Raw genomic sequence first — 19,615 nt, forward strand, 5'->3', positions numbered from 1 at the left:
GGGAAAACAGTTTGCTTCGCACATTTCTAAGCAGCAATTTGTGACTTGCAGATTCTTAAATGTTTCAGAGAAACAGAGGAATTTCAGAACTTCTGGATGAAAATTCCTCTCCTTGTACTCAATGACTGTGCTCCTTTTTAAATAAGGCAGAGTGATGGATGGCATGCATATCCTCAGAGAACTGGGAATAATAGTGGGTTTACAAATTATCATACTTACAGTCAGCTGGTTTTGCAACTGCTTCACTTGTTGTTGTAACACCTCCAGCTGCTGGCTTTGTCTTTTGGGGGCACTGGTTGAGTAGGAAAGCTGAGAAAGACTGTTCAATGCTTCTTTTAATTTGCTAACTTCCTTCGACATTTCATTGATCTAGGGAGGCAAAAATAGTTTTCATGAAAAGCTGCAAGGTTTTCATGGCTCTCGTCTTGAGGTTATTTGTGACTTAGATTTAAGATGATGTAAAACCAAGATGTAAAAAAGCTCAAAGGACAAACAAAGATATCATGTAAGCAAAGGGTTACAATGCTTCTCTATCCCCCCTCCTAGTCCAGTCAATTCAAAATATATTCTTTGTTCTGAATGTCAGCAATATTTACAAACAAGGATTGCATTTACACCCTTACAAATACTGCTGCTGAATACAAGACAGAAACATACAAAGCATATGCCAGCTATTCACACCTAGCAAAATACATAGCTTTTTATAAATAAATTTGTAGTGACAGATATAGTAGCTGCAGAGGAAGAATAGTCAAGTCATGCTATGGTTGAGATAATACAGTAAAATCATCACAGCAAGTTTTTGATCCTTTCTGATCTTTTGGTTTTTGTCTCTTCTGGAATCTCTTCCTGCTGTAAATCCCCTTTGACTTAAGTTGCCTGAATAGCATGAACCCAATCTAAGCAGAACTTAAAAGAGATAAACTGAAAGATCATGCATATCTCCCAGGGGGGAGGGAAACCAGCTGTAAATTTAAACATACTAAAACTTCTTTGACTTTGATTTTTTCAGATGGGCAAATGCACTCAGAAGTTCCTCCACTCTGTAACACCTGATACTTTGTCTATTAGGTCACCATGCATCATCCAACATGATTTGCAGTATGAACTCATGTACTACCCCTCCACTGCAGTGAATCACTGACCTTTTTATCTTTATCCTCTTCTAGTTTTGATGAGCTTTCAGAATATCTTTTCATTTCAAGAAGATCTTCTTGAGCTTGATGGTACTTTTGCTGAAGACCAGTCACCTCCCGTTCCTTTGCTTCAAGCAGAGTATGTATACCTTCTTTCTCTTCTTTCAAGTGCAAAACTTCATTTCTCAGTTGCATAACATCTAAGGACACGTTTTCCTTCTCTTGGATTACATCCTTCAGTTTAGATGACAAAACACTCACTTCACCCTCTAGTGATGACTGGAGCTTTTCATATGTAGTCTTGGGTACCATTGCTTCATTAATTGCAGCTTTTTCTTCCAGTAATTCCTTCTGTAAGTTTCTTACTTCACTTTCCTTGTTGGTAAGCAGTCCTTTCAGCTCATTTATTTCTTTCTCCATTTCCTTTACAGTATTTCTGAGTGCATTCATCACCTGATGGTGTTCAGTAAGTGGCAAAGAGTTTTGTTTCTGAGTGTCTAACAGTTGCTTTAGTTCTTCTGCTTCATCTAACACTTTTGTGTACTGGGATTTCATTTCTGATAACTCATTCTCTGCTTTGTATTTCAAAGAACTGGTTACCTGCATCAGTTTCTCATGTTCATCTCTAGGAATGTAGTCCAAAGCTATATCATCTGGAGTTTTTCTCTTTTTATAATCTTCAAGCTCTGTTTGTGCTTCTTTGTACAACTGCGACAATTCACTAAGTTGTCTGTTGAGCTCATCTACCATTCTGTGCATCACATCTCTCACTTCCCCAGCTTCAGCACTAGGTTCCAGCTGTGTCTGATTTGTCAGTTTGTCCTGTAACCTTTTAATTTCCTCCTGCCCTTCTTTGTACCTCTCAATCAACAATGCTTTCTCTTGATTAATGTTATCAATAACTGAACAATATGAATTCTTCATTTCCTCACACTCTTCCACAGACAATCTGCTTGCCGTGTTCTGCTCTCTTTCTTCAAACTTCTTCTGTAGTGCTCTCACTTTCTCTTTTTGTCTTTCACTTTCCTCCAACACTCTCTTCAATTCTTGCTTAAGCATTTCAACTTCTCCATATGTAACCTTCAACCTACTTGAATCAGAACATATTTCTTCACTTTCGGAAGAAACAAGACCCAGTTTCACTTGCCTTTGTAAATTGAAAACCTCCTTCACAGCTTCTTCACAGGTGTTCTGAGTTTCTTGGAACTTAAGGTTAAGATTAGAACCATTTTCTGAAACGTCTGTGCTATTTAAATTATCTGTTTCTGGGACTCTAGACTGGACATGAGCTTCTATGTGCTTTCTTTTGGCTTCAACAGTCTCAGATTTCCTCTGCCCATCCTTTAAGTCTTCCTGGAGGTACTTCATTTTTACTTCACTGGGGCTTGTCAATTTTTCATGAATTTGCATGGCATTTGATGCAGACTTCAGCTCCTCAGCTGAGAACTCATTTTGTCGATCTGCTGTTTGCTCAAACTCTGTTTGGGTTGAATGATAAGATGCCACAGTTGAATCCACTTCTTTAGGCGTTCTCTCCTGTGCAAAAAGAAACGCAAACAATTGGACAAGAAAAACAAGTACGGGATTATATTTTTCAGAATAGAGTAAGCAAGGAAATCTTGCCACATCCTACAGAGACAGACAATTAAAGTTCCATGGAAGAAAAATTCAAAACCCAGCTGCTCCCACTTAGTCATCTGCAGTGAGAGAAGACAGTAAGTGCCAAACTCCTCTGAAAGTCTGGGCTGACCTCCATAAGCTAATAATCAAAGCTATGCAAATTAAAGTTCTGCTAACACAACTGTTAACATCATCTTTTAGAATGTGGTTATCATAATAAACAAAATTATTCAGTAATTTATGGGAAAAGTGGGAAGATCAAAACACTTATTTAATCCTTTGGGGCAGAGTATTTCCATGACCTTACCACCAACAAGCTTATTAAATTATCTTCACAGTACATCTCTTTAAAATGGTAAGCAGTTCTTTGTTCTGCTAGTAGATTAAGAGAGCACTAGAACAGCACAAAAATTTGCCACCTGTAATTTGTCCTGCAGCTCCTTATTGTGCAATGTCAGAGAAGCAATTTTTGCTTGCATCAACAGAAGTAGATCTTGCTGGTCAGCTTCAGAACTCGCATCCAACAAACTATCAGTGCCTTTGGAGAAAAAAACAAACAAACAAAAAAAAGACTCAAAACCTTTCAAAAAGCTGAAATGCTAGCTAGTTAGTTATTCTAACCTTTCAAATTAAATAGTTTGTTCCCATGACTACTAAGTGTAGTTAGCAAGCAAACTGTTCCCTAGAAACTCTTTCCCCAAAAATGTGTTAATATCACCCAACAGGAACAGGAGGTTTTTGCTAGCAAGCTGCTAGTGGAATTACTAAACATTACTCCCAATACCTATTGTGTCTCACAGTCTAAGTGGAAAGGCACAAGAGGACTTCTGACCAGATTTCAACATTTCATACCACGTAAAACACATCACCAAATACGAAAGTAAGGATTAAGTGTTATTGTATACCTGTTGTGCTGTCAGTCAGTCCATCTTTATTATCTCGATGCAAGGAGATGAATTCTTCCTGCTGAGACACCAAAAGAAAACACTTTCACAGAAAGCAGATGTAAAGCTGGGAAGTTCACCAAAAAGAAGTATAGACAGTATAGATGTCGCTTGATAAAGCCTGGCAAAGAGGGTTTCTTTTATTTCTGAGGTCTTGTTTAATTGTAGCATGGGGCCAGTATTTCAAAATCTGCTAAAACCATTCACATTCCATTGACCAGTTCTCTCTAAATATTAATGCAATATGGGCAACTGTCTTACGGATAGTTTGGAAGCCTGCAGGCCCCGTGATAATTAATAGCAATATTCTGTCATGTATTAAAAAAAATAAAATCTTCAGTATCATTAAGTAAAGATCAGACAGAACACACTCAACCATTTCCCTGATGTCTTTTGGTGAAAGAGTTTCTACTTTTTGCATTGCATAATGCTATGCCCTTTACTGGTATTAAGTAATGAGCTCTCACAGCATTAATACTTTCATAACCATATTCCTAAATATTAACTAATTTATGACTAATTCCATTTACATATTCAGTAAACTTTAAAGTAATCCACACTGGCTTTATAAATCACACAAATAGATTAGCATTCCTTTTTGTTCCTAAAACTCAGCCAATTCACAGGGTACTCTGCAGTCAGCAAAACAGATTATGAAGATACTATACTCTCCTTCCCTAAGCTTCATAAGAACAGAAAACTGGTACCTTGCACACCTGATCAGCAAAGAAAGCCTGCCCTTTTCCAGTCATGGGAGTGGAAGTTGATGAGTGTGAAGAGGACAGATCACTAAGCTGTAAAAGATTTTATATAAATAGATATGTATACATACATGTACATATACCTACCTCTCTAATATCTGCCCAGACACAGACACACACACAAAAATATTTTTGCCTGCACTAACATAAGTCACAACAACAGGTTAGTGTCAAAGAATACATCTAATTATTTAACGCTCTTCTGAGTCAGTATTATATATGCACTGTAGCTGTTACACAGGTAACATTCCAGTTTAACATTAAACCTAACTGTAAAGCTACATTTTGATACTATATGAATCCAAGTATTTTACTTTCATATATATATACACACACACTCACTAATGTGCACATATATACATATAATTAAAATATACATGATTATTTACTTATGGAAGTCGCAAAACCAGGAGACCTTTAATTGTAGATGGAAGAGGCAGTTGTACAGTAAAGTTTTTACAGTTCTATCTTAGACCATCCTGTATTTCAAGCAATTTTGCTTAGTTAACCTAACTGACATGTGCTTTCATGGTGTCATCCTAATGTCAGGAAAAGCACTCATGGTAAGACAGGCACATAAAAGAACAGTGGTGGAGCAAATCCAGCCCACATCGTTCACATAATGTTCAAAACACTTCTCACCCCCTAAAAGCATCTCAAAATTGGTCTTTTCTTTACCTGAATAGGACTGATAGGAGGAGGTGGGGCTTTGCGTTTTTTTGGAGTTCCACTTCTTTCTGAACTTAGTTTAGAGCCTTGATCATGCTGAAAGTTTCACCAGCCAGAAAAGGTAGGTTTGTTAGTTTGGTTAGTAAAGTTTGAGTAAGTTTTTTTATAAAAAATGAAAAATAAAATTCCACATTAATATCAACTTTAGCAGATCATGCAGTGCCTTATTTTTTTCTATGTAAAGACTACATGTCCACTAACACAAAGATATTAAACATGCCTGACAACAAGAATCTGCCCCCTTGTAATCCATGCTTCAGTGAAAACAAACAAGATTTAGTGAAAAAGCAGAAGCTGACAATAGGTTTAGCACTAGTGATCTAAGTATTTCCATTCATACACAGGCCAGTCATGCCATTCTTAACAGCTACATCTTTCCTTTCCACCAGCTTATGCCTGAACTCCCTGAAAAACATCTCTCTCCACTCAGAGAAGGAATGAACCAATGCACTACACCCTCATCCCCTTTCCAGTCGCCATCAGGTCTACAAGGTCTACTTGCACCCAAAGATATGGTATTAAACCAATGTAACTAACTAATCTAATTGCCTAAATCTGCTGGGATACTCACAGGTGGGGGTCTCGAGTAAGATGTAACCAGGGATAACCTTCAATTATGTTTTAGAAACTTCCCTTTAAAAGGGAGCTTTTCTAGATTACCTTTACGTTTTAAACAGATAAGGAGTGCAAAAGCCAAGCTCCTGCACTTACACATGAGAAAAGTGGCCTGTCTTCCAGGCACACACATGCACATGCACACACGCTCTCCCTTTTCTCACTGAGGACGCTGGCTGCTGTTACAGAGAGAAACTAAGTTTAAAAGCTATGTTCCTGAAACACATTACTTCAACAAGCAACAAAAACCTTTCACATTACAGAGTAGTCAATGGCAGTGCATCTCACAGTGACATCTACTAGTGCTTCTAGTTATGTCAGTTACTATTCTTTCTTAAGCTACAAGTCTATATAACCTAAGCATTTTTAAAACCAAAAGGACAAATACCTGCTTTGCTTTTGTCAAGGACTTTGTATCTGTGAAGAAGAAAAGTGGAATTAGGAACAACTACCAAAGAAAACCGTTCCTAACCCATCTCTCAGCTCTAATTCCCACACCATAAATACTTTGTTTGGCTTTTGAGTTCCCGTCTGAAACCTGAGAAACACACTTCAAATTTGAAATTCCATTTGAACTATGTCCTTTCTCTACTGCTTTTGGAGTTTCATTCTGAGATGAAGTTTGAAGGATTGTGACAATTCTTATTCTACTATAGTCTTGTACCAATCTTGCATATTAGCTTCCTACTTTAGAAATTTGTCTTAGCTTGACAATAAAACCCTCTGTCTGCATTAGTTCCTTCTCCAACCCCTCTACTGAGGAGCTATACGTTCCACATATTCTTTCCTGTAACAAAAAAGGATCTATTCCAAACTGTATGCAAGACTTCACAATGCTGCTACATCAGCTTACTTTTTTTCTCCAAAACACCTCTTTTTGCCCGGCTCAGTGCTTTATCCTCTGCTGAATATTACCATCTATAGCAAAGGCCACATGTTCCTGCATTTGGGAAGACTCAGCCAGACAGACCATCTTGAAGCTGGCTTCTGAAACTTTTCAATGAAGTAGATTTTTTCACTGCTAAACATACATGTAGCTGGTTCAAGAAGCGACAAACTGCAGATCAGTGTCTCTTACGTACCCACATCCTGAGAGAACTTTGATGATAGGAGATTCTGGATCCCTGTATTCTCAGAGAGCTTGGAATAATGCAGGGCATTCTGTCCAAAGACATCCACTAAACTGAAATCTGCACCTTTCCTAAGCAAGGCTTCCACCATGTTAAGGCTACCGGCTTCACAAGCCATCATCAAAGCAGTTCTGGACAAAACAAAACACACACAGGATAAGTGTCAAGCATGTACTCTTTAAGCAGCAGCTCATTTTTTAAGGAAAAAATAGTTTGACAGTTATTGTGCAATAAAATTCAAGACTTTATCAACATGTGTATCAACACATACATGTAACTGTTTTTTCTCCTCACAAACACCTGCCTGCCCCTCCTCCTCTTCCCCATACTTTCCAGCTGTATCTTCTGCAAAGGCCTGGCTTGCTTTGCACAGGTCTCCAAACATTTCTGAAAATGGGTAGCTGAAGCTAAAAGAATAGTTGTACATAGAAATGGCACCAGGATAAAGACAGACTATTAAATCTCACTGCCACACTCCAGTTACAGCTCTACAAGGGATGGTACAACACAAAAGCATTTATTTCATTGCTGTTCTCCTTCATATGTCACTTTTAAGACAAAATAGACAAATAGTTTTCAACCAAAAAGCTAAACAAATCTCATAAATCTCAAGGCTCTTCTTTGGGTTTGGCTTCAAATCCTGATCTACTTTCAGTTAAAAAAAATAATAAAATTCATTAGAGCACAATCAACTTTCTCTCCAACACAGGGCAGCTAGACAGAGTGCCAGATCCTACAGTGAGGGTGGCATACCAAAGAAGTGTTTTCCCAACAGGTTGTATCAGTTTTTCTCAATTATTTGAAGGAGTCACAAGAGATTCACAGAATAATTACAAAGACACAGAAAAGCCCACCTTTCATGCATGCTCCAATACTGGTTTCCTTCTTGGGCATAATTCTCCCTTCTCAACATGAAAACATGCCTAACAGGTTGGCCAAATTCACTGGCAAACACATTTCTCAGTGCAGATATAAAACTGAAAAGTTACTACAATGATAATATTTGCTAGATACTAAAGACAGTCATTTCACTGAGGAATTAAATATACTCCCTGTAATGGGTGAGCCCTGGAGAAGTGACGGCTGTTGCAGCGCTGTGCTAAGAAGTAGCGTGACAGGCCACTTGGATAACACCTCCAGAGTCACAGGGATGGTTTTAGATTACCTTAGTCTGTACAAGATAGGAAATTGGAGATGCCATTTTCAAAGGTATCCCTTCCTCTCCCAATAAGGCTTCTCCTTTTTCAGCAAAAACTTAATGACTTTTGTGAACATGACATGCCAGAGTAGGCACTTTTCTCACCAGAAGGAAAGCCTGAAGTAAAATTGTATTTTCCACGTTGTATCATTTTCTTGCTTCTACACACAGTACTTTCTTGAAAAAGAAAATATAAAAATGCAAGTCTGTCCTATCTATGACAGAATTGCCTTCATCCAGTTAAACTAGCAACTCTTTACACTGTCTGTTAATTGAACACTAAAAGAGTGAGGAGAAGGCAGAGGTCTCACAGTGGGCAGCACCTCAAGTTCGAAGCACTGATGAGGCCATTCAAACCAACCAAGATGACAAAGGGGTTTTCTTCAGACAACTTACAACAAAGAGTGCTCTAATAAACTTTGCACTAATAAAATACAAGTTAGGGCCCAGTCTTACCTTCCCAGGTGCTGCCCAAGAACAGTAAGAGCATTGTATCACATACAATGATAAGGAGAGCTATCAAGCATAAGTGCCAAGTCTTTGGAGCGCCCTGCTTTACCTTCACAGTTTAATCAACTGTTCATAAAACAGTCCATGATTTCTGAAGACTCTTGACCTTCATAAGTATAATCCAAAAAGTGTATTTTTCACAACAACGATGTTGCTTTACAAAAGCAATTTTCTGACATACACACTATCTATTAATGCAACAAATATCCAAATTGCACCTTCTAAGGTGCCAGCAACTCCACTATATAGCTTCACTGTATTTTCCTCTTTCTGCTGTGGCTGCATTATGGTAGCAAGCAGAACCCTCCACAGAAGTTGCTCCCAAGTAACAGTTTCAGGATTTAAGTTGGAGAAACTAATTCACGCCAAGAAAAGAGCAGCATTTAAAACTGGGACATGTACAAACTGATGTGTGGGTAAGTGCTATCAATCAGATTCTTGTAGGAATTGTTTAAAAACAGGGTTTACTGCTCTAGTAGCCCAAGGGAAATCTTAGAGGCACATCTAGATTTATAGTTGCATAGTTTCTGTTTCACCTTTCCCTTCAGGCAGAATTCTGTAAGCCTTCTCAACAATTGGGATATGCTGTCTAGTACAGAAGGCATTATTCACCTAACAACTATTTTTGGAAGGATTTGAGAAGGAAGCATCATTTGACAGTCAGTCTTGGGGAAGAATTAACATGTTAACTTGCTGTACCTTCCACTTTTATCCCTCGTGTTGATGTCTGCTCCGTGATCCAGAAGGTATTTGCAGACTTCCAGATGACCATTTTGTACTGCAAGCAGCAGAGGTATGTTTCCATCCTAGGAACATGTTCAAAGAAACTATCAACAAGCCATTCACTTACAAATATCACTCTTAGATTTAAAGGTCAGCTATGAAGTTTACTTCTATATAGCACAAATGACATGCCATTAGTACATTTTTCTTGTGTACCGTAATGTCGCTGGGTTTACTTTAATTCCTTTCTTGAGCACTGGGGATGCAAATCATTAGGAGTAGGAATGCTTTTTGATGTTTGTACACCTTTTGCTGTTTGCTTAAAGCTACAACATGATGATTTTGGAAGTACACAATACCTTTAAGTAGCTCCACAACAAAAATTATTTTAGGCTAAGTACAAGGGAAAAAAATACATACAATCACAGAATAACTTAGTTGAAAGACACCCTTAAAGGTCATCTGGGATTTCTCCCTCTTTGCTCTCAATCCAAAGCCAGGCAAACTTTAAGTCACAGTACATTGCTCAGAGAGTTGTCCAGCCAAGTTTTAAGTATCTCCAAAGGCAGAGACACCATGCTGTCTCTGGGTTCCAGTGTTTGACTACTTTCACGGTGAGATTATTTTTCCTAGTACCTAACTAGAATTTCCCAATTAGGTCCACTGGCCAAATTCTGACCACTGCTTAACATTTTGTCATGTACCTCTGAGGCTGGTCTGGCTCCTTTTTCTCTATGATCAACTATGATGTAGCTGAAGACATCTCTTCTTAAGACTAAACAAACCTTTTCTACCTTTAAAATGCATCTGCTGAAATTTTTGGTCTAACCTTTTAACGAGATTTTTTTATTAGAAGGACCAGATAAGGAGGAGATAGATCCAAGTCAAAAACAAACAAACAAACAAAATACTTTCATGACTTTTGGGGTTTTTTTTTCTTTTTCTTTTGTGCCTCATTTCGGTCAGGTCCCCTGCCTTTATCATCAGATTCTACATATCATCATTCCCCAAAATAGACCTGGCTGGTTGTAGACATGTCCTAACAGTGAATGTAGTGTCCCTGAGCCTTTAGACTACACGAAATACAATTTTTCTCCTCAGGCTTATCATACTCTGGTTGGGCTTTGTGAGCATGCCACAGCACTCTGTCACATCATGGGCCTTTTCCAAAGCCTACTGGAGTCAATGGAAAGACTTTTAATCATGTTTTGCATGTATCAGAACTGATTCTACCTACTTGTATCAATGCCTGCCTCAATTTAACCAGCAGTAAATCCTGCCACTACTGTATTAGATTGTGAAGTACTTCCCCACCTCTGCTATGGCAAGCTGCAAAAGGAACCTCCTCCACCAGAGAAATCCAAGACAAATATAAGCCTAGTATTGCTTTGAACTGCTACACCTGAGATAGATTGGAGAGGAGGATGGTAAAAGCCCTGAAGTATCTGAAGTACAGAAACAGAAGTGGTACGTACCAAATCTTTGATGTTAATGGGACATTTGTGTTCACACAGAAGCTGAACTGCCTGAAGACAACCACACACAGCTAAAAAACAAACAAACCAACCAACCAACAAGCATGAAAGTCCATTAAACCCCATTTTCAAAATTTGTGTTCTGTGTTTTCACTAGCAATACTGCAGCATTACAGTGGGGTCCAAGAAAAAACAAATGAAACTCTATTTCTCTGTTTTAAGAAGGAAGGAGAGAAACATTAAAAGGATGAACAGCAAGCTGCATGCAGAAATACAACCAATATTCATGGCTGAAATTAGCATGAGAAGATATAATCTTTAGCCTCAAATCAAAATCAACCTAATCTTAAATATTCCTACTGCTCTGCACTTGTAAGTTAGGCTTCTTAACAGTAATTATCTGAAATTCGGTAGTCACAGTATTTATCTAAAAAAACACCTGAAATTTGCAAATCACCAGATGCAGTCATTACATTTATGTAATTAGAACCTAAAAAGCTCCATGAGGCTGAAGAACTAGGAATATCAAGCATGACAAAAGAGATAGTAGAAGCTTTCAACAAAGAAGTTACCTGCATAATGTAAAGCTGTTTTCCCAGAATTGTCAGTGCTGTCTGTTGGACATTTACTCTGCACAGTTCACCAAGGAAAAGGGAAAAAAGCAATTAGAGAAACACCAAGAAAACAAAACATATGTTTGATGCTAAAGACAGGGTACTGAACATGTTTGAAAAAGTTTTATAAGCTGCTCCAGAAAAGAATATTGAAGAAAGGCACAGTTTCCCTCTCTTTGTCAGTCTGGTCTCTCCTTTCTTGGTACCAGCTTACATTGAAGCCATAGGAAATACTTACGGTGAAAGAGATAGCCCTAAAAAATGTTATAGTTTTAGAACAATTTAAATTAGGAAAGAAAAAAAAAAAGGAAAGAAATGCTCTTTTTTGCCTCAGAAAAGCTTCATGATTTTTCTTACATTACAGAAGAGCTAAAGCAACCACGTCCTAAGGCAATTAGTCTTGCATGATTTCTGTTGAAGGCAATAAGGCTTCATTTGCATTTGTAAAAACTTAAGCATTATCAATCCAGTTATGTTTTGTGGTATTATAAGCCACCCATTACTACTGATCAATCTAGACTTCAAAGTAATAAATTATAAAAACTAAAAACTAAAAAAAAAAAAAAAAAAAAAAGTAAAATTCAAATATTTATCAAGACTTGGTTTTGGTTACAGAAAATTTTAGCTTTAGTTAACATCAAAGAAAGAATCATATAATCATTTAAGTTGGAAAAAGGCCTTCAAGATCTCTAAATCCAACTGTTAACCTAGCACTGCCAAGTGCACCCCACCACTAAACCATGTCCCTAAATGTCGTACACTTCCAGGGATGTTGACTCAACCACGCCTGACAACCCTTTCAGTGAAGAAACTTTTCCTAATATCCGATCTAAACCTGTCTGGCACAACTTAAAGCCATTTCCTCTTATCCTACCACTTGTTACTCGAGAAAAGAGACCAACACCCCCCTCACTACAACCTCCTTTCAGGCAGCTCCAGAGAGCAATAAGGTCCCCCCTGAGCCTCCTTTTCTACAGACTAAACGACCCCAGTTCCTTCAGGTGATCCTCGTAAGACTTGTGCTCTAGAGCCTTCACCAGCTTCACTGCCCTTCTTTGGACATGAGCAGATGAGACCCTGAAATATTTGGCTTCTAAAAACCAAACATTAGAGCTTTTGCCTTTCAAACGTAGCACTGCCTCCAACACTTCTACAATTTTCTAGGAAAACAGGTTCACATAGATTACCACATTCTGTAACAGAAACATCAAGATTCTGCCTGTATAAAATATTTAGCCTGTTTTAATTCAACTCTAGCATGTCAAGATTAGACATTCTTCACATGTACAGTTTGTATCACCAAGAAAGCAATCCAAAGAACATGAATTACTGGAGAATAATAACAGTGTATTTGCACTAACAAACATATTTAGAAATTTGCATATTGCAATAAAATTAGGAAAATATCACCAAAAGCGCTCTGTGGTTGTATCTAGTAAGTGAAGGGACAGCAGATATTTGGTATTAAACACACATCTAGTTGCAGTTGATCATGCTGCTGCATGTGATACCATCAGTGACAGCTTGATGTCACCGTTTATGCTGTAAATGGGTTTGCATTAGAAGTCGTAGATATTCACAAAGAAATCCTGAAGAGGGGAGGCTCAGTGGTTAAAGACAACCCTTGCCAGGAGTGGAGAAACAAGTCAGCTTGCAACAAGCATGGGGACTGGACCCAGTACTGTCAGAGACATTGACAGGGGTCAGTCACAGGACAATTGGAGAGCCTGAGGTAACCAGGGAAAAGCAATTTAGAGGCTGGGATACGAGATCCATTCTCTCTCTGCACCACTGTGCTTGAGCAGAATTAGTCATTATTTCATTATCTCATCAGTAGTATGAGCCTCAGTCTTAATGATAACTCCAAACTCCTAAAAATCTGTCCCATTCCTCTGATTGCCTCCACCAAAACTCACCTGGCTTTCTGAAATGGAGCTGAGATAGACTACGTTTCTCCTCACCAATGAACATCTTCAGCCTCAATACCAAGAGAATCTTAAGTTTCTCATCTTCCTTCCCCATTCTGCTCCCTTTAACCCCTCACTGTCCTTTACCCCATTTCATCAAGGACTCAGGTATTTCCATATTTTAGCATCTAAACTACTTTGGTTTCTTCTCCCATTGACTTTAAAAAGGACAGACATTTCTATGGTCATCACCAGACAGAAAGTATTCCAGAGGAACAGTACCAACCTCCCAGCCCCCCAAGAAGTGAAAGACCCTTTTCCCAGTACCTCTGAACCCATCTACTTCCAAGCCATCCAACCACACAGACAAGACACAGGAAGGTAGACAGAAGCTGCAACCTGCTTGAAACCCAACCCTGCTATGTCAGATCGGCTGCACATTGAAAATTGCTAATTGTGGACCACTCAGGGAAGACACCACATTGTTTTTTTATCATCCATTCACAGTGCCTAAAGGTCTTTAAACTCAAGCACCCCTCTTGATTGCAAGGACACAGGACAACAGTATAGGAGTGTGATGCAGATTATTAGCAGGAAACGTGTCCATATCTGGTGGAACCAATCTAGAGAAACAACAAGGAAAACTTAAAAAATCAAAATCAATTTGTTACTTTACCTGAAGTAATCTCTTAATGCAATCAGGGTGGCTGTTCTTTGCTGCAAGATGTAAAGCACTGTGCCCTAGATGAATGAAACCAACGCAAATTATTCAATCATGTCAAAGCATAGGAATAAACACTTCTATGACAAAAGCAGAATTTTGAATTATCCATCTTGTTGCTATCATGACACATGAAAAGTAGAGAGAGGATATAAAATAAATACCTACATCAAGCAGCATGTATTCACAACAGACAGTTGTTCAAGCAGTTAATACAACAATCTTAATGTCTAGCTTCATATAAAGGAATGACACAAACATGGTATCAGACTATACCTTGGCAGAAGTAAGTCTCAGATTGTGCAGTTATGTTTTATTTCTTAAAAAACAATTTGCCTGTATTACTCAGCCTCCCTTGCAGAGAGGTGTCTGCCAAGTGTCTTCATGACTTCTCCCACTTGGCAATGTAAAAGGAGCCCAGCACCAAGAGCAAAACCAGCCCCGACAAACCCCTACGTCGAATCTGTATCAGCCGCGGAGTGCTCATAGAAGAGGACTCAGAACACAGGCTGGCTTCGGTTTGCATCTTGTAGATTCCCTTTTCTGTTAATTTATTTGGCAACTGTGAGCTCATATTTATCTTTGCAATACAGTGATTTACTGATTATAGATTTATGATGAAAGACTGCAGTCTCTCCTCTAGTTTCATCCTACAGAGCATTTGAAAAATTAAAGAAGCAAGATAGCAAAAGAATAAATTATCCATGTAACTATGAAAAGGAGCCAAGATATAGTACCCAATATAGACAGAGGCACTTGTGACAGTAGAATCCCACTGTAAATAATGTGACTATTACAGACAAGGCTTTCCCTAATGCATACTGGGTCAACACTCTCAGGTGACAGCAGGCAACCTCTTATTATCCAAATAACTAATAAATCCTGAGGCAAGATGAAGTATGAATTCTGAATAATAGTCTGTAACAGGTACATATATTCTCTTATCATTATGTATAATCTGAACACTTCTTCCACTATCACAGACGTTTCCTTATAGAGGCAAATAATTTCCATGTATGACAGAAATTCCTTCAGGCTGCAATTGGTGGCCAAAACAGAACCCGTGAGACTAACATTTATAGATCATTACTGAAGAGACAGAATGCTGACACCTTACTCAGGCAACTCTAGCCAGCCAGAGAAAATGCTAGGCATGGATTCCAGAGACATGTCAACTGAAATCTATTAAGAAGATTTTGGCAGTTGCGAATTCAGCTCCCATCATTCTTCTAGTGGAGTAGTAATTAAGGTACAGGACTTTTGAGGGGTGAAACAACATACTTAATAGCTCTCAGCTCTGTTTTGGCCTGTATCAGCTCTTTGCACTATGTCATAACCCTGAGGAAATGTCTTACTGCAACTCCTGTACAATTAATGGGGTTAATAGCTTTGATACACATAAAAGCAACACCAAAGACCTTGATTTAACCTATAAAAAGCCTCAAATGAGGTTAACAGAAAGAGTTGGTGGAGTGGGATTTTTTTTTTTTAATTTAAAAATAAATAAGATAAAAATTTAACAGCTATTTCACATCTGGATTCCACTATAAATGCTGACATTTACAGTATTAGGGCAAAAGTTTTTAAGGGCTCTAGGATCTGAATCTTATGTGCAGAAAAACAAGTACGCCTAAACCTGCAAATGTTACAACTGCTTTTCCTACACACGATGCATGGGGAAAAGCAGTGTTGTCAAATCTGTAGTTGCACTGCGCACATCAAGAACTATATAGGCAAACTGAGTGTACTATGCTGTATGTGTAGGTTCACAGAGGCATACCTGCACCATCCTGGGCTGCCACATCTGCACCATGTGTCACCATAATCCTGAGGCACTCTGCATGCCCTTTCGTTGCTGCCAGGTGAAAACTGGAAGAAAGCATTTACATGTCACTTTCCTTTTATTAAAACCTCATTTCTCTTTATTCACAAACCAAGTACTGGCAAGTTCTCCCCTCCCTGTCCTTAGATCTTTTGGCATCCTTCCACTGCCTCCCAAGAACACAATAGCTCTGAAAGTGAGAAGGCACATCAAAAATTTTTTTGTAGTCATACTTCTATGCCACACCTCAAATGCTGTGTTCAGTTTTGGGTCCCTCACTACAAGAAAGACATTGAGGTGCTGGAGCAGGTCCAAAGAAGGGCAGTGAAGCTGGTGAAGGCTCTAGTTACAAGGATCACCTGGAGGAACTGGGGTCGTTTAGTCTGTAGAAAAGGAGGCTCAGGGGGGACCTTATTGCTCTCTGGAGCTGCCTGAAAGGAGGTTGTAGTGAGGGGGGTGTTGGTCTCTTTTCTCGAGTAACAAGTAATAGGACAACAAGAAATGGCTTTAAGCTGTGCTAGGACAGGTTTAGATTGGATATTAGGAAAAATTTCTTCACTGAAAGGGTTGTCAAGCTCTGGAACAAGTTTTGCTTTTCAACTCAAGCACCTGCTTGTTTGAACAGTGGGAAACTGCAGAGGTTACCAACCACACCATGGCAGGACAAACTTAAGAGTATCAATTACCAAAGATATAATTACAAAACAAACCAAAGAAGTTATATTGAATTCAAGCCTTTTTACAGTTGAAGGTTCACATTTGACACCCTTGGCGTCTCAAGATTCACAGAAGCAGTCCTATATATATGCTGCTGACTTAATTTTGCTGGGAAGCAAAAATGAAGGAAAAGCTTCTGAAAACAGTTTATATCCTGCTGATGCATAGCATGCCAACATCTGCAAGCCTGAAGATACAGGCACAGTACAAGCAGACATACTGCTTCCTCACGGATCCCACCAATCAGCATGATATAGAGAGCTGTTTTCTAGTGGGAGTAATGTAAAAAAAAACTTCAAGACAAAACACTTCCAATTACTATTAAATATTTGACATATCCATCAGCATGCCCCAAACTAAAAAAGCCAGTGCTCCCAGAATATTTTCCAGTATCTTTTAAAGGCGGTGTTAATTTTTAACATCATGCATAGCTGTGTTCAGGGGATTTTCTGCTGGAATCTAAAGGGAATGTCCAAACAATGTAGCCACACCAACTACTGTATTTAAGAATTCACATTTTGAACAACTGCTTCACTGAAAGGTCAGCCTGCAAACCAGGGATACTGGAAATAAGGGGCAGAAATGAAACATATTTCTGGCACACAGCATGTGAACTGCAATGCTGTGTTTCTGAAAGCTGTAGCTTCTTTGCAGCCTTCTTGAAAACTCAACAAAGAAAAAGACCTACAGACAAGATCTGGCAACAGACAGAGAATTAATCCAAACAAGACAGCTCCTGGAACAGAGTCCTCTATCAACTACAGCAACTACCTCACTTCCTACAGGGAGTCCTTCCACACTGGCTGCTACTGATTGCAAATGGCAGACAAGCAGTACTTTAGCTTTGAACCATCCTCTGCAAATATAAAAATATCCTGTGTGCTCATCCTTATGCTTACTACTACCATAAATAAACTGAAGAGTTAACACTGCCAAGAGCATAAAAAGCACTGCTGCTTGGCTGTTCTCTAGTCCTTCAGAATCAAAGCTTCATGTACTTGGTGACCAATGCAAAGTTGTGTAAACATTCTTCTTCAGAAGAATAGGTTTCTCAGGCTCTGGAAAAATGGTTGGGGGAGGGACACAAAAGGAATCTGACAAATTCCAACACCTCTAATTTAGCTGGCACAACATACCAGTGAATACTGAAGTGCGTTCAGATACATTTGTGTAGACACACAATACAATCAAAGTCACTTAAATATTAGGAAGGCTGTGAAGAATGCACTTGGCTCACTTACATTTAACAACATTCGTAAGAACAATAAATACCTGAATAATAATAACTTGCCTAAATCTGGGACACTGAGGTTTTATGGACAGACCATGTAGGATGGTGCCAAATGCATCATGAATATGCAAGTGCAAAAGAAGTTTTATTTAAGTAAAATCAGACTACAAAGGAAGTAACAGAAAGAAGCAAAACTTAACCCCTTTCAGGCTATGGATCTATGAACACATCATTCCCACCAAGGCAAACAATTCCCATGGCAGTTCTCAACAAGTTGTCACACACACAGATGCTTTGTTTCATGCATCCAAAAATATTTTCAAGAAAGGCCTGATTAAAAATATTTTTTCTCCCAAATTGATGTGATGAAATAGACATCATCTTAAGCAGTATAGGTGGTGTGAAAGATTAGAGAACATGTATGAAGGATGTAAAGACCTAATGAGAACAAAAATATAGAAGCTATGTGGAGAGTCCCATGAAAAGAGAGGATGATAAATTTTAACTCTCACTCATTTATATAGTGACCTAAGCCTAACAGCGCTGGGCTGCTACAGCTCCCTTCCCTCCCTATGTCCTTGTACTGCTACCATCCCTCACAGAACCCTGCAGTGAGACCTTTTCTCTTAATCATCTAAAAGCAGTTGTGAGGGGAATGGGGGACATGGTTAGTTAGCTCCTGGTTTAGTAGACTGAACTGATTTACCAGGAAATCAACCCCGCTCAAGACAGAGGAAATAACTCTAGACTGGGATGAACCTATCACAGTCATATTGAAGTCAGAGTGTTTACAGAGCGCTGGGCAAAACCTTCTCTTTGACAAGTAATTCTAACTGGTTTTAAAGTTAATAGCCCCTGCTTAAAAAAAAAACAAACACAAAACCTCCCACAACCAAAATAAAAACAAAAAACAAAAAACCCAACACCAAACCAACAAACAAAACCAAGAAAAAAAACCACCAGAAAACCCCAAGCAAAACCTGAACACTTTAGTAATAGATACTGAGGGGTCCTATATAGTAAAGAAGGCTCTTGAAACAAAGAAGCCTATAGAAATTCATTTCAGTACAGAATAATTCTTTACAAGCTACATAAAATTTCCTAAAATATTTGAGGCAAAAGCTGAAGGTTTCCAAACACCGGAGTTCTCATCATCTGGAAGCCTGATGCAGTGGTGCATTTTACTTCCATCTTTCACGAATAAACTTCCCTTCATATGAAAGCAAACAACTTATCCTCCCGCTTCCTGGTTGTGCAATGACTTAGGCAAACAAAAACAAACATGTAATGCTTGACTTGGGAGAAAGGGCCACAGTGAGAGTTAGATTCTCATTCAGCCTAAAATCTCATTACACAGAATCACAGAAGATCTCAGGTTGGAAGGGACCCATAAGCATCACCAAGTCCCTGCTCCTTGCAGGACTGCCTAATACTAAACCAAACATCAGCACATTCCCTACCGTCCTGAGTGCCACATAGAGCCTCACTTGACACCCCCCCTGGCACTCACTTGAGATGGATTTCTTTTATTGCTGTAAAACATTTCTATTCTTCCTGAGGGGCAGAATGGTCTTTTATTGTTGTTTCCAGACCTTTCAGTGCAGCAGAGGAGCAGCTACCCTTCCCAGTGGTTTTCTCATTGGATCCAGAAATGAAGCAAATCAGTATTCAAGACCCACTTCTGCAGCAGCTGATAAAGATCAATTGGTTGACACTGCTTTTTTCTACTGGGAATGTACACATCTCGTAACTACTCAGCCCT

At 38.8% G+C, this 19,615-nt stretch overlaps 1 protein-coding gene across 7 annotated transcripts in view; it reads right to left on the reverse strand.

The window, feature by feature from the left end:
- The window catches only part of RAI14 (retinoic acid induced 14), an 87,307-nt gene that overhangs the window by 3,639 nt on the left and 64,053 nt on the right, over positions 1 to 19,615 (reverse strand). For 4 of the 7 annotated variants that reach the window (XM_040579905.1, XM_040579906.1, XM_040579907.1 and 1 more), the window contains 13 exons: positions 15,864 to 15,952; positions 14,039 to 14,103; positions 11,414 to 11,471; positions 10,842 to 10,912; positions 9,343 to 9,449; positions 6,888 to 7,066; positions 6,194 to 6,222; positions 5,140 to 5,226; positions 4,408 to 4,494; positions 3,662 to 3,722; positions 3,176 to 3,294; positions 1,146 to 2,672; positions 220 to 369 (listed from right to left, as the gene is read on the reverse strand). In XM_040579905.1, coding sequence (XP_040435839.1) covers positions 220 to 369; positions 1,146 to 2,672; positions 3,176 to 3,294; positions 3,662 to 3,722; positions 4,408 to 4,494; positions 5,140 to 5,226; positions 6,194 to 6,222; positions 6,888 to 7,066; positions 9,343 to 9,449; positions 10,842 to 10,912; positions 11,414 to 11,471; positions 14,039 to 14,103; positions 15,864 to 15,952 — 2,629 coding nt within the window. The remainder of the gene's footprint in view (positions 1 to 219; positions 370 to 1,145; positions 2,673 to 3,175; positions 3,295 to 3,661; positions 3,723 to 4,407; positions 4,495 to 5,139; positions 5,227 to 6,193; positions 6,223 to 6,887; positions 7,067 to 9,342; positions 9,450 to 10,841; positions 10,913 to 11,413; positions 11,472 to 14,038; positions 14,104 to 15,863; positions 15,953 to 19,615) is intronic. The other 3 variants (XM_040579902.1, XM_040579904.1, XM_040579903.1) reach the window with 3 other exon arrangements.

The sequence above is a fragment of the Falco naumanni genome, chromosome Z (assembly GCF_017639655.2).
Source record: "Falco naumanni isolate bFalNau1 chromosome Z, bFalNau1.pat, whole genome shotgun sequence".
NCBI lineage: Eukaryota > Metazoa > Chordata > Aves > Falconiformes > Falconidae > Falco > Falco naumanni.